Below are 15,503 nucleotides of genomic sequence, written 5' to 3'. Positions count from 1 at the left end.
TTACAAAAAGGGCTCTCCGCTGGCACCATCAAATTACAGGCCAATTAGCCTTATTGATGTTACACAAAAAATCTATGCCAGACTCCTTTTACAACGCTTGCAGGATTGGATCATAGAGAACAATATTCTCTCCCACCTGCAAGCAGGGTTTAGAGCCAAAACATCGACCATTGACCAACTACTACGGCTCCAGGTACTCTACTGGAAGCATGTGGTCCTGGATGGGGCAGCCTGTACCTAACGTTTGTGGACCTCAAATCCGCCTTTGATATGGTGGATAGGAACCAACTGTGGAGTATACTAACCAATATGGGGATTCCTCCTTACTTGTGCCCTCAATTTAAAAGACTCCATGAAGGAACCTTTGCGAAGGTACGCTATGGTAAATCTGGTCAGCTGACTAGAGCATTCCCAATCGAGAAGGGAGTCAGGCAGGGGTGTGTACTTGCCCCTACTCTATTTTCCCTTTTCTTAAATGGCCTCATAGATGATTTGACCAGCGCAAATAATATTGATGCCCCCAATTTAGCTGGCGGTAAATTTCCTGCACTAATGTTTGCGGACGACACCCTGCTGCTTTCAAAAACACCAATGGGGATGCAGCGGGTGTTAGACCAATTTACCGAATTCTGTAAGAAAAGGAATCTGGTGATTAACATAGATAAAACAAAGTACATGGTGTTTAACGCCAGCACAATTAATTGCCCTCACCCGAAAATGGATGGACGACCCCTGGAAAGGGTAAATAACTTTGTCTACCTAGGTTTGACGCTGAACGACAAAATGGGGTGGGACACCCAAATGTCTAGGGCTAATTTAGGGCTTTCACAGTCCGCGGGGGGAATCTTAAGAGTGCAGAAAACTTGCGTGCACAAACTAGTGAGTGCACCGCTAGAAATATATAAGGTTCAAGACAGATCTTCCACTCTCTACGGGGCGGAACTCTGGGGGCACCGACCAGCAATTGAGATCAGTGTTACTAAGAATAACTTCATTAGACAGTTGCTTTCTCTACCAAAAAACACACCGTTAATTCCACTAAGGCTGGATCTAAACTTGAGGCCAATTGCAGAAGCAATTGCCTCTCGCCCACTTCTCTATTGGCGAAGATTGTGGAGTGTCCCGGAGCTTGAGAGCTATAGAGAAGAACTGAAGACCGTGATGGCCTGTCAGGGTGTAGGCAGGATACAGTGGTTATCATTCATAAGGGGGCAGGCGACCAGGATTGGCATGGAGAACCTGTGGTCCAATCCGGAGGCCGCATGCCAAGCTATCTCGAGACAAACCCTGGCTGAGACCATAAAACATCATAATCTACAGGAAGCTCTCCAATCAGCCAGGCCCTCCAGTCTTACCGATAGTTTCTTAGATCTTAAGAACGTTTACAGGTTTGAGAAGGAACTAGATATGATTGAACCGGTTCTAGCAAAGAAACTGTATCTACAGTTTAGATACGGCACACTGCCTCTGCACTCATACACAGACAAATGGAAAGAGGGTCCAGCTCGACCCTGTCCAGGTTGCGAAAACCCTAATGAGACCTTAATGCATGTAATCTTGTTCTGTCCTGCCTACTGCAACAGTAGAAAGAAATGGATTATACAGCTATGTGTGAACCTGGGAGTTAAGAATTATCTAGAGTTTTTTAGAATTTTAAAATTCGACACCAATGCACTAATAGTTACAGCCATTGCTAAGTTCTTGTTTTCTATGTGGTTAACAAGACGGAGAATGTTTCGGAAGTAACAAAGCCCCCTGGTTTGTTGTTAGATAACTTTCCCAGGAAAACTTTGGGTTTCTATTGTATTTTAACCTTTTAATCTGTTAATATATAATTTATTGTCTTAAATATCTTAACGGGACTCCATAACCAAATGGAAACCTATGGACTATGTATATGAACTAGGTTGTAACATGTGTATTATTTTATTGCTTAAAACGTGTTTTTTTTTTCCTTGTGGTACTTTTATGGTTCATAAACAAACCGAAATAAAGTTTAGAATGAATGATTCACAGACATTTACAGAACACATTTGTACACAATTCACAAGGTGTTAATTCCAAGCGAAGGAGAATGGTCAAAATAAGTTAGTCAGACGGTGGTGCCCCTCTGGATTTGGTGACTTTCTATTCATAGCAAAACATTTGAGTGTAACGTGAATAGCTTCTTTAAAAGTATTTTAAGCGCGTTTAATTTAGTCTATTTATAAAGCGAATTTTGGCCCATTCGGGTGTCCTGGCGCTATGGACAGCCACTATACGAAAACTTTTAAATGACCTGAAAGAAAGTTAACCCTGCTAATGCCTTGTCTCTTACACTGAGACTGAAGAGAAGGGAAATTGGAGTACTATGGAACACAGTGTCAAAGGTCCCCAATATGTCTATAACGATCCCTCCCTACAGACCTGTCCTACAGACCTGTCCTAATCCGATTGCCCTCAGCTTATCAAGTATGGTGAATACAAGCACTATATTTTCATGAATCGGTCTGAATCTGACCTGATGAAGGCCCAGACCATAATTAATGAAGAGAGCAGCCTGTACATTTATTTTTCCACTGCTTCGGCATTTAATGGAAGTAGGGAAACAGGCCGGTAGCTGGTTCGTACTGATGGGTCTGGTAAATATGTTTTTTATATATGTCTCCTTGTACGCGTTTCCATAAAGATGGAACTGTTGTCGAATCAAAAGATTCAATCAAAAAGATATGTGAGAGCAGGTCAAAACTTCAACTGCAAGCCACAGAATAGGTGCAGGGCATTGATCTGAAAGAGATCCGGACCTCAGTGAGTACCAAAAAGACGAGATGACATCCAGTGAGGTAGCCGAGAATTCATGCAAAGTATCAGAGGCAATAGAGAAACTGCCTGAAGCAGAGCAAGGGATCACGGTATATGGAGCCACAAAGCATCTCTGTCTAAAGTAGCATGACTGGAATGAATGAGGGCCTTAACAATACCAGGGTCGGGGATTAATTTAACTATTCAACCGATCGCTGTTTTGTTTTACACGGGGAGGAAATTGTAGAAGATGTTAAGGAAGCCTGAATAATAATAATTAAAAAAACTTTGCAAAGTCACTGTACAAAGTTTTAGACAGGATGATGTAGGAGGGCCAACTTGAAGGGTTAAAAAGTTCTTTGAGTATACTTTTCATTATGTGTGTACAGACAGGAGAGGAAAATGATTGCGTTAATTTGATTTTTAGAAGCTTGAAACTTGGGAAAATAAGCTTTCTTGGAGGAATACAAGTAGTCACAAGGCCGACAGAATTCAAAGGATTTACATGCTCATTTCACCTTGGCCAGAATCTGCGGAAACCAAGGAGATGAAGGGCAGCCCCAGGCATTTATCTAAATTCTGAAACATTCAAAATGTATTTCCAGGGGCAATTGTTAATTCTAGCCTACTGGTGAGAGATAGAGGAATTAGTTACTGTGGTTTACTTCGTAGGAGTTAGAATTCCCAAAAAAGAAAAAAAAAACTGCAACGTGGTGGGTGTGTGCTATTTAGAGTGCAAATGGAATGACTATGAAATCAAGGAAGTAGACAATGACATTATGCAAATGTCCTGCGTATGAGCAGGAGATTTGACTCGGTTAACCTTATAGTGAGACCTGACACAACTAGGATTGTAAATGGGTTTTGGAATCCTCCTCCCAGATATAAGCAAGAAAAGATCTAAGTCAGCATCCAGACCAGGAAGGTGCAAAAGCAATACAAATGTACAAGGGAGAGAGAACAGGGTTATGAAAAAGCAAATAATAGTCCTGCCTGTGAAAAGTGTTGAAGGAAGAACAACGGGAAAGAACTTATGATAAGATCGCAAACTCTCATCCACTTTTGTACTCTATAGGAGAGATATGGTCAAGAGATGGGCCAGCAAGGGCTGTGTGTGCAAGTAAGAGTTTTGCATCAAGTTTCAATGAGGAAGAGATTTCAACAGGGAAGAGTGTACAACACTGTTTATCAGCAATTCATTCTAAGACGTCATACTTGTGCTCTGCCAGGGATCACACATTCAGGAGTGCAGTGCAAACAAGGTTAGGGTCTGAGTATACTGCGTGACTTTTGCATAGTTTAGACTCAGAAGCTGTCTTTTATCAGATTGTTTTTACATATTTATTTATGTTTTAAATCCTGTAGTGTATATTTCTGTATTATAATATGAATTTTATGAAATAATCTGGCCAAATGTATTTTGTAAGGGTCTATATTTGTATGTTCTGTACTTTTATGGTTTTATTTAACTGAATAAAGTGATTTGACTGACTGACTGACTCAGAAGCTTCTCCTTACAGTAAGTAATCCAAGGGGAAGGGGTACATTCTGGTAGAAATCTGGATCCAAATAGCTGCCTGCCTGCACCAGTCAGAGCTGGAAATCAGCTGAGCATGCTGCATTAGCTGCATAAGGCCATCCAGCACACCATAAAATGTAAAGGACGAATGACAGTAAGACCAAACTGGAGTCCAAAGTATCTACTCTGCTGTCAGGACTCCTTCTGAAAATGGAGAAATGGAGTAAGAAAAACAAACTAAAAAAAGAGGATCCCAAATGAGACTAATAAAAAACAAAAGTGGCATAAAAACAACCTACGAGGATTACAAGTTACTAAACAGAAGATGCTAAATATTTTGTTTACCAGAAATTAAAGACGCTTTTAAAACAGTTGTTAGGGGTCGCTGTATCTCTGAGTAGTGGGGGTACGTAAAGTGCTTTTGGCAGAGGTAAGGGAAGAGGACCAGCGCCTTCGGGAGGTGGAGCGGGATCGACCTGGGAGATCAGATAAGCAAGGGGGGCTCTTGGAAGCAAACGAGGCGGTAGCGGTGCAAGTAGAGCGAGTACACTGTTTTGATTTTAAGGCATATACTACGCGTGCTCATGCAGAAAGGGACAAATCTGGGGCTCTCTTAGGATGGCTAGCTAACCTGTCACGAAGATGCTCAATGACCCTGGAGCTCTGAGACCACCATGAAGTGGCTTGTTGCACTCAACAGCGTATAAATGAGGTATTTCTTGAGTATTATACAGACTTGTATAAGAGTAAATCGACCCTGACCGAGAACGAATTGCATAGCTTTACACACGAAGTCAGACTACCGCGTTTGGACAGAGACCAGGCGGATTCGTTAGAGAGGGATATTAAGATCGGAGAGGTGAAGGGGGCTATTAAGCATATGGAGTGGAACAAGACACTGGGGACAAATGGGCTCCCAATAGAATTCTACCTAACCTACACTGAACAATTGGCACCTAGATTAGTAATGCTATATAATGAAGCAAAGCGGTTAGGCCAGCTCCCCGCATCAACGCGAGAGGCCATTTTCATCCCTGTCCTTAAACCCGGGAAATCACCTTGGGCCAGATCTGCGTATCACCCACTATCCATGCCTAACACCAATTACAAGATATTGAGCAGTATTTTAGCCACCCAACTCTTTCCTTACATGTCCACCATAGTGCAATCCGGGTTCATCACAACCAGAAACACGGCTCCTAATGTTCGGCGCTTATTGCAGATCTTAGAAGCAGACTCCTACCCGAAGGACGTAGCCACTGTTTTTGCAGTTGACATCGAAAAAGAATTTGATCAACTTGAATGGCCTACTTGTTCCACGTAATATATAAATTTGGGCTCGGGGATACATTAATAAAGTGGACGGTCTTATTATACAAGCACTCTATGGCAGGGGGTTAAAACGGGTGGATTGATTTCTGACACCTGTGACGTAACTCAGGGCACGAGACAGGGTTGCACGTTGTCCCCCCTCTTGTTTGCGTTGGCGGTGGAACCGCTAGTGGCCAAGGCCAGGACAGGGCAACATTACCAAGGCCTACACGTGAATGGGTAAATTCACCATATAGCCCTGTATGCAGACGATTTGTTAATGTTTCTGGAGAATTCGAGAGAGGTGCTCCGAGGGCCCAAGGAATTGCTTTATGAGCTAGGCACGGTGGCAGGACTTCAAGCGATTTGGGCAAAGTCCTGCTTGTTCCCAACCATTGGAGATAAAGATGGACCGCAAGATACCGCTGGGGTGAAATGGGAGTATAGATGTCTGCCATATTTAGGTACAAGGATATATCATACACAGGGAGATCTGTTAGAGGGCAATATCGGTGGAGCAATCAGAGGTCTGACAGGTAGTTTTGATTTCTGGGGGACGCTCCCATTATCAGTGGCGGGTCGAGTGGCCTTGCTTAAAATGGTGGCCCTCTCGAGACTAATGTACTATTTTGGGACCTTGCCGATTTGGATCCCGTCATGATTTTTTAAAACAACTTAAGGCCATGGGCACAGGCTTCCTGTGGGGTACCAGTAGGCGGCGGGTAGCGTTGGCTCTTTTGATGCGCTCACGATCAGAGGGGGAGTGGGCAGTTCCTGGTTTCGAGGCTTTTTACCTAGCAGCCCAATTACAATGGCTCACACAAAACATGGCAGCTAGGATGCGAGGGTAAGAAGAGCTGAGGGACAGAGCCCCGGCGCTGAGAGTGCTCTCCCAAATTGTGCTGAACCTTCCCATGCACACTGGCGACCTCCCAGGGGACCTCAAAACAGCAAGCCAGTGTTGGAAAAGGAGCTTGAAAAGGGCGAGGATTACAGTTCCGTATGTGCCTGACATCCCATTATCCATGTGTGAGGCGTTACCCCATAGAGGTACCTGGAGGGGACTAGCAGGTTGGAAAGAGAAAGGCCTGTCTACCGTCGGAGATTTATATGACGATGGCACTATGCTTCCCTTTAACAACTTACAGGAGCGATTTGACCTGAGGGGGAACTTCTTATTACATTATGCACTTACCGCGGCTATCCGTAAACATTGGAGGGAGGGCCTTGTTGAACCAAAAACGCCACTGGGGGGGTCAATACATAGTGACAGCGCCGGGAACCTTTAAGGCGGTCACCTGCCTGTATAGACGTATGACACAGGAGATGCTATTACCCCTGAATGCACTGCGGCACAAATGGGAGGAGGGTGTGGGGGCGGAGATCCCGGAAAAGGCCTGGGCTGATATAGTGGAAAGAGCGTGGAAGAGCACCAGGAATGCCCATTTTCAATTTGAGCACTTTTACATAGAGCCTACCTTACCCCAGCGAAAATTAATAAATATTTTGACACTAGCTCAAATGAATGTCTGCGCTGCCATGGGGAAGGGGCAGAATTCCATCACATGTTCTGGGGGTGCCCACTCTTAGATACTTATTGGTCCGAAGTAGTGACTTTACTAAACAACATCACTGATAGGGAATTGGAACCGGCTATAGGGCCATGTATGTTGCATTGGTTTCCCCATATGGCCAAAAACAAGATTACTAGCAAATTCCTAGACATGGGTCTTTTATTGGCTAAATGGTAAATCACTATGCATTAGAAAACTCAGAAGAGCCCCAACATAGCCAGATGGAAGAAGGAATTCACTAAATGGGCGGAGTGTGACTGAGTAGTGCGGATGCAGTTGGCGAAGAGGGCGGTAGTGAAAAGGTACTAGAAGCGGCAAAAGCATGGGAAACATTAGTAGTGCTCCTGAAGATACCAGACACTGACAGCGACGAAGATCCCGTAATTGCCGCACCAGCGGTAGTGGATTCGGACGATTGCACCTGAGTGTGTCCTGTCAGGATACCCCTATAAATATCATGCAACATGATTATGCAACTGCTGTGCGTTAACCATTACACTGCTATCCTTGATATGTTAGTGAAGCTCAAGTACAGTAGACCTACACTGCAGTACCTATGGAGAATTGGGAGTGACATGCCTGGGGGAGGAGGGATGGGTGGGGGGAGGTTATGGAGTTTAGATTAGAGTTAGGATTTGAAGAAAGACTGAAAAGAGTGCCATGAGATTGCAACACAATGTGGGATGTGTTCTTTTCAACTTTCTCCTTTTGTTTTGGAGGGAGAGCTAATACCGTGCATAAAAGATTTCATATAACTGTGCATTACATGATTGTATCATCGCCTCCCATTGGTATGTATCTTCTTACAAAACTTTACACAGCGTGTGTTTGTGCAGACAAGAAAACCTTAATAAATGTTGTTAAAAAAAAAATGAGGCACATGAGTCTCAGTTTGGAACGCCTCCCTTTTCAAGCCTCATAAGCATCATTTCTAAAACACAAGTTTAGACAACTCACCCTAGAGAAATGGATACAATGATCGATCTAAGGGTGTACTCTGTTCTTCCTACTGTGTCACAAGCCCCGAAATGCCTAATTTAGACAGCCATCTTCCTTTCCTATTGGCCAATCTCTGCTCAATCTCAGCATGCACCATTTATATGTATATCAAGTTGCCCTCAACTATACACCATGTTTCCCCACCTCCTCACCATTTCATAAGTCTGCATGGCGAGCTGCACTTTATCATCGCTGTATTCTTTGCACTTGCTATACGCATTCTCGATACGCTGCAGATAATCGACCCGTTGTTCTGGAGATAGGCTGCGCACATTAGCAATGTACTCTGCTGCCATGCAGTCAATCTCTTTCTTTTTATCTGAAGAAAAGAGAAAATAGCATAAAGTTAGCTGTTTGACACTTTAGCCAAAGCACACAATGAAAATAGTCATGTACACAAAGTAAAGTCCTACGCAGAGACATTAACTGTAGTCACAAAGAACGGGACAGACAGCATATGAAATATGCATGAAAACATGAAAGAAGCAAATGCCTGATTGCAAAGTATATTTATGATCTTTAATTTGAGCGATAGTCAATAATTAAGAATAATGATTTTCCAAACAAAGTGCCTAGAGAATCTGAATTCCATTAAAGACACAGAGCTAGCATTATGCATTAATCTTTTAATGCCACTCCATGCAGCACTTAAAAGAACATATTACATCATAAAACATTAACAATTCAGAACTAGAACCATCCTCCACTTATAAATAGTCCCTTCACAGAATCATCTTCCTCTATGATATGCAAAACCTTGTTCCTTCCTCTTGTTTTGCCAATGTGAATGATCTTCTTGCACTCTTCCAGTTCTCACATGAGTATTCATCCACCATACACCGATTTATTAATTGTTTTCAGAAACAAGAAAATGTTTTAAATATACTCCCAAATTACAAAGTAACCAAAGCTATCTTTAGATCTCTTTTTCCACTTTGTTTTTTTTTATAAATGTAATTTTTTTTTCACTCACAAATTAACATATATTACTCACATAAAACCAAAGAGAGGACGGGAGGATAATACTAACCTCCATGTCTTTCATTTCTTTAAGATTCTCTAGGCACTTTATTTGGAGAATCGCTATTTCATCACAAGGCAGGAGGCTATCATTATGCAGGTTGGTATCCCTCTAATACCACACTTGCCATGTTGACAATTGGCATGCAATAATGTTTTGCAAACACGGAAGCATTTGACCAATCAGCCACTCTCATAATGTCTTTCACTCTACCACCTATGCAAAAAGCTTTGTTTGGCATTGCACCTCTCATTAAATGAGCTTTACATTTTTTCAAACTCAACACCTGCTTGTTGCGCAGTACATATTACCGCTCTTGCAATAGTAGCTGTATTCACAGCCTTGAATGACTTCATAAAAGAAATCACTGATTGATTCACTCCATCTGGATTATACTCCTCTATTCGTGGATCATACTCTTTCATGCAATCTACCAGACACAGCTTCGTACATGCTTCAAACTTTGGATAATAATCTCTGAAATTGTTTAAGTTCCTTTTGTAATATCAAATGTCACCCCAAAGGGGTCATAAACCGGTTACTTACCTCCAAAGCGATCACAGCTGAAACTCTGTAACAAGAAACCAAACATAACAAAGATGCTAACTTCATAGTTTATCTTTTCAACTTCAAATACCTATTACTTGGCCATAAGGTCAACAAGGATAAAACCATATTGACATCCCACAAGACCTCATATCTCGCCCTAGGAGGTCTCCGTAATCTGATATTTTTTAGGACCCTACAAAATCAACACATTCTTACCCACACTCCTGCCATCAACCTGACTGTGTCCGGCAGACACTGCTGATCTGTAGCAATTTATTGTTCTATAGCTAGGGCCTTTTTCGAATTGTTCCACTATAAAGTTAACCACCTCTACTGTAGGTGCCTCCATGGGATCCAAACTCCTTTCCAAGCACCAATGTATCCATAATTTAAAAATTCCTTTGTATCTATACCGAGTACCTGGCGCCCAAGATTCCTCGTTTAATTCCTACGCCTTTCCTGAAAGTCCTGACACGCTTGAAGATCTTCTGATATTTTCCAGACAAGAAGGTTCCAAGCTACTGTCTGAACCAAAGGTTGTTCCTCAACATCAACGTCTTTCAACAGACCCTCCATCGCAGGAAGATAAAAAGGTATTTCACATGCGAAGTCCAAAAGCATTGGAAACCACGCCTGCAACACCCAAAATGAAGTTACCAGCACTAGAACACATTCCTCTCGTGAAACATGTTTATTCCCGTCAAACTATGTAGAAAGGCATCCACTGCTAGGGCCCTTGGACTCGACATCCAGCTGTAATAATTCTTTACCTGAAATGACAACCTGCTCGCAAAAATATCCATACCCAGAGGACCCCACAGCCAACCTATTTTCCTGAAGTACTCCTGATTCAGCTTCTGATCGCTGCAATTCTTCAAAAACCTTGAACTACAATCAGCAGTTACTTTTTGTTTCCCAGGCAAATATTCTTACCTGAAAGAAATTGTGTGCTCTAAACAAAATATTTATAACCAAAAAGAATGTCCACGGGTGTAATAATAGAAAAAGAGAGAGACTACCTCAGTGACATCTATTTCTAGCAATATTTCTTGCAAGTATAAGAAATCAGTAACATCCTTGAAATTAAGGAAATCCCATCAGTCACCACTCGATACCGCCCTGGTCATCATCTGGGACTCCTTATGATGTTACCATCGTGTGGCAGGCATGTTGATACTGTGGACCTGATAACAGTGTCCTATATCAACTAATGTCACACAAGATGAACTTCCAGATGTATTGCTGGTGGAGAGGAGTGATGGGAAAAGAAATTGCAGTGCATCAAAAGAAATTATAAGCAAAAGGTGATTTAAAATTGGGTAGATGAGAGAGACTGTATTTTATTATTTCACTCAAATGCCCAAGATTAAAAACAGAGCAACGTAGGGCAGTTCTAATAAATATCTGCCCAGGTTAGTGTTCTTAGGTCGACATGTTTCAGCAATAATAATGGACCTCTTTGTCCTTGCCTTACTCAGGACCTTGACTGACATTTCAAAATATTTACTGTTAAGAGAACAAAAGTGGGTGTTCAGGCTGGGTTGTAACAAGACTGGCTTAAATGACGAAATTCCATGGACAACATTGTACCATGTGTTATATGGAGTTCGATTATTGGATTTCCAACATTCACAGTATCATAGGAGTTGACTTATATTCTATGTGGTCTACATTACTCCTGTACTAATGGTCTAGTTCACTTACAACACTATATAGAGCGTGATCGCACTCACACCGGCACTTGTTAAGTGAGTGTCCATTCTAAGAATATCTGTCTATAATGGAACCAGGTCGCCTTATATTTTAGGGTTTGTTCGTTGCATCAAGATCAATAAAGTTTTTGTTTTGTGTGTAACAAAAAACAAAGTGGGCCTCACGTAACTGAAACTGATACGCGGCCCGTTGTTCTCTGAAAACACATTAGAACTTACATTTGAGAACTACGCGCATACCCTATTTATTTATAGCGCCTGTTGAATTAACAGACCCCTTTTTCCACTACATATTTGAGCATGGGTAAATATTTCAACTTTCCTAATATATCTTTCTTAGGATGTTGTCAAGCAGTTAGTTAATAAAAACCGTTTCGCTATACAGTCCCAAATCCTGCCACCATAAACTTTAAAATCATATCATGATTCTCCGCACACGATATGACCAGACTACGTTTCCCAGGATAACAGGGGGCATCACATGTTTTCAACACGAGATGCGGAACTGTGATTCAGGAAATGGCGGGGATAAAAATGCACTTGCGAACACTGCCCGGTACCTCCCCAGTCGGCCTGTTAGCCGGCCTGAAGTACCAACGGATAGGTATGGGGCAGGGACACGGGTACTCTTAGCTTTTGTTAAGGGTTACTTTTACTCTTACTTTTGACCGCACTGCGAAGGGCCACAGATGCGGGGTCTGTGCGGTCTATTATTGCAGGCCGTACTGAGTAGTACTTTCTTTTGCCCAGAGTTCCGCCTTTTTCAAAACTCCTATCACCATAGACTATGACACCAGATATAGCGACAGACCTGAACGCTTTACTACAAACACAGAGTCACAGCTTTGAGATGCTGAAAGAGAAAGTGGCGCTGTAAAGAATATAGATTATGGCAATTTGCACGATAAAAACATACTTAACCATTTGTAAACCATTCGAGGGGGCTGCAAACTAAATTGTGTGGGTGTTATGCCTCTTATGTTGGTCAAGCAGGATGAAACAACTGTATTAAATTAAATATGGGGATACGGTCTGACCACTGAGTTATCCCTAACAATATTTGACACGGCATTTTGTGAGAAGTGTATGTCTGGACCTGTTTAAGTTTATCGGGGACAACAGGACATTTGATTTTGTCTTATGTGTCGTGTTCCCTGATTTTTATAGAGCGGTGCTTCCTCTCCCTGAGCCGCAGCCAGGTGAGGTGAAGCCTGATCCTCCTGTAAAATAGGTATGCAGGATATCAACACATTGATGTAAAGGTTATTACACAATGGATTTGACTTAATTTATGGTGAGATACGTAAATAAAAGGCATTACTGCCTTTTTGTGATGTTTACTGTTTGAGACACCTATATTCAAAGTTTCTACCTCTCTGACAGATTATCTACAAAAGAGTAACAGTTAACTTAATATCTATTCTAGTGGTCTAATATCCACAAGCAGAAGGATACTGATATACACCCTCTAATTCAGGTGATATTTTTTTAATTTTTTCACTTTATTATTCACATCGTTGTGTTTGTCACACATTGCAGTAGCAATTATATTTCACAAGGTCCTGAGGAAGGCAAGGATAAGGAGGTCCATTATTATTTCTGAAACATGTCGACCTAAGAACACTAACCTGGGCAGATATTTATTAGAACTGCCCTACATTGCTCTGTTTTTATTCTTGGGCATTTGAGTGAAATAATAAAATACAGTCTCTTTCATCTACCCAATTATTATTTTTTTTAAATCTTTTTATTAATACCTTCCACAAAGAAAGGAAAACGGAAAAGGCATCAGGTGACAATCTTGGCTTTCACGTAAAACAAATACACATGTTCAAATATCAGAAGCAATTATCGAATAAGGTATTAGGTATCACTGTGGTTCCAACACCAATAGCTCCTCTCTTGTCACTGGAGGTGTGCATATGTCCCCTCTGTATCCGTTCCACGCCCCCCATACTTTCCTCCACTTCCCGGGACAACCCCTGGCAGTATATAGGGACCTTTCCCTGAACATGCACCAATCCAGATCTTCCATCCATTTCCCAATTTGGGGTGCCTGACTAGCACCCCACAACTGAGCTATGTTACGTTTAGCGATCATGCATGCAAGCGTTACCCACAACATCTACCCAATTTTAAATCACCTTTTGCTTATAATTTCTTTTGATGCACTGCAATTTCTTTCCCCATCACTCCTCTCCACCAGCAATACATCTGGAAGTACATCTAATGTGAAATTAGTTGATATAGGACATGGTCATCAGGTCCACTGTATCAACATGCCTGCCACACGATGGTAACATCATAAGGCATACCAGATGATGACCAGGGCGGTATCGAGTGGTGACTGATGGGTTTTCCTTAATTTCAAGGATGTTACTGATTTCTTATACTTGCAAGAAATATTGCTAGAAATAGATGTCACGGAGATAGTCTCTCTCTTTTTCTATTATTAGACCCGTGGACATCCTTGTTGGTTATAAGTTAAGTGATTGGGGGTTGTGTCCACGCCAGGTCTTAAAACATCACTTAGGACCCCTCTCTATCGTTTTGTTCTTTGCTCTAAACAAAATAGCCAAAGCTATTTTGCCATCTTCAACAGTCCATGGGAAATCGTGCCCCTTTAATCGATTCATACAGGGCACTGCACAAACATTGTCTATTTTCAACAATACTGCGCAGCCTTCCAAAGTTTATCTCAAAACTCAAGAGAGCACTGAGTCCTTCTGTTAATTCTAAACACTTTATGTGTTGCTCTTTCTCCATGTTTGATCACAATCCTTGGCAAAGTCGCTATCTTTGGATTGGAAAGGTGAGGTTCTGAAGAAAGTGGAGGAGTACATAATGTCTCCTCATGGTACCACAGGGAAAACCCAGTTTATGTGGATGTATGTCATGACAACGCGGGCTTTAACCGGCGCTGCCATTACGACGCATCCATTACAACGCAAGTCGTTACAACGACTTGCGCTGTAGGCGCTGGATTGTGGAATAGTTTAATTTTCTATTCCAACTCCTGCCCACGTAACAGTAGGGAAGGTGTTGGAATAGAAAATAAAACTATTCCTTTACCAAGAGCGCCCTCCAGCGCAAGTCGTTGTAACGACTTGCATTGTGATGGCAGCGTCGTAATGGCAGCGCGGTGTAAAGCCCGCGTTGTCATGGCTGTCTCCCGTTTATATTATTCCATGGAAGAGTACCCAACACATTTGTAGAACCTTCTTGGGTCAACAAATATGAGTTAGCCAAGAAAGCCACTGAAAGGAAAAGTTATTTTGATACAAAGAATGATGTAAAAAAAACTGTGGTGAAGGTTGGTGATTGGGTCATGATTAAACTGCCTGGTCTGGGTGGTAATTCTCCTTCTAAATTCATTAAGTTGGGTTGCAGCCATCTTGGACCACTCACCGGTCGTCTTAACGCTGACTCTCCCAGGCGGCTCCCCGGGGCGATGATCCTGGCGTCTTAACCGCATCATCCTCACATTTGAGACCAATATCACCGAATTGCGGGACACTATTAAAGCATACCTGGAACTGAACGATGAGGGCACAGTTGAGGTGGACACGCTATTGGATGTCCTGAAAGCAGTCGTCCGTGGGCGCAGTATTGCTATTTCAGCGAGCCACAACAAGGACTGGAGAGAGAAGAGGGGGAAGCTGTAGGCCCAAATTCGGGAACAGGAGGGGGTTCACCGCCGTACTGGGGCAGTCCATATGCGGCAACTGCTCACGCAAGTGAGGAACTAACTACAGGCTGTAGATCTAGTTCGTACCGAGTATGCCCTACTCCGCACCAAACAATGCTATCATGAGGGGGGGAACAAAGCCGGGAGACTCCTGGCGCATGCTCTTCGAGCTGAAATGGCTTCACGTCGTGTTACGGAACTCACGAATGCCAGGGATGTGACCTTGCAAGCGCACCGGGACATTGCGTTTGGATTCGAGGCCTTCTATAGAGCTTTATACTCGGCCGAACAACTGGACCGACGGTCACCGGGATCGGGATGGGGGACACGGAGCTTAGGATTTCGCTGT

The 15,503-nt window shown here is 42.6% G+C and overlaps 1 protein-coding gene across 2 annotated transcripts in view; it reads right to left on the bottom strand.

Annotated features, from left to right (window-relative positions):
- ING5 (inhibitor of growth family member 5) overlaps window positions 1–15,503 on the bottom strand; it is a 409,877-nt gene that overhangs the window by 318,228 nt on the left and 76,146 nt on the right. For both annotated transcript variants that reach the window (XM_078665675.1, XM_078665674.1), the window contains one exon: window positions 8,337–8,503. In XM_078665675.1, the coding sequence (XP_078521801.1) occupies window positions 8,337–8,503 (167 nt within the window). The remainder of the gene's footprint in view (window positions 1–8,336; window positions 8,504–15,503) is intronic.

Source organism: Lissotriton helveticus, chromosome 11, assembly GCF_964261635.1.
Source record: "Lissotriton helveticus chromosome 11, aLisHel1.1, whole genome shotgun sequence".
In the NCBI taxonomy this organism is placed as follows: Eukaryota; Metazoa; Chordata; class Amphibia; order Caudata; family Salamandridae; genus Lissotriton; species Lissotriton helveticus.
This window is presented reverse-complemented; position numbering and strand designations above follow the sequence as displayed.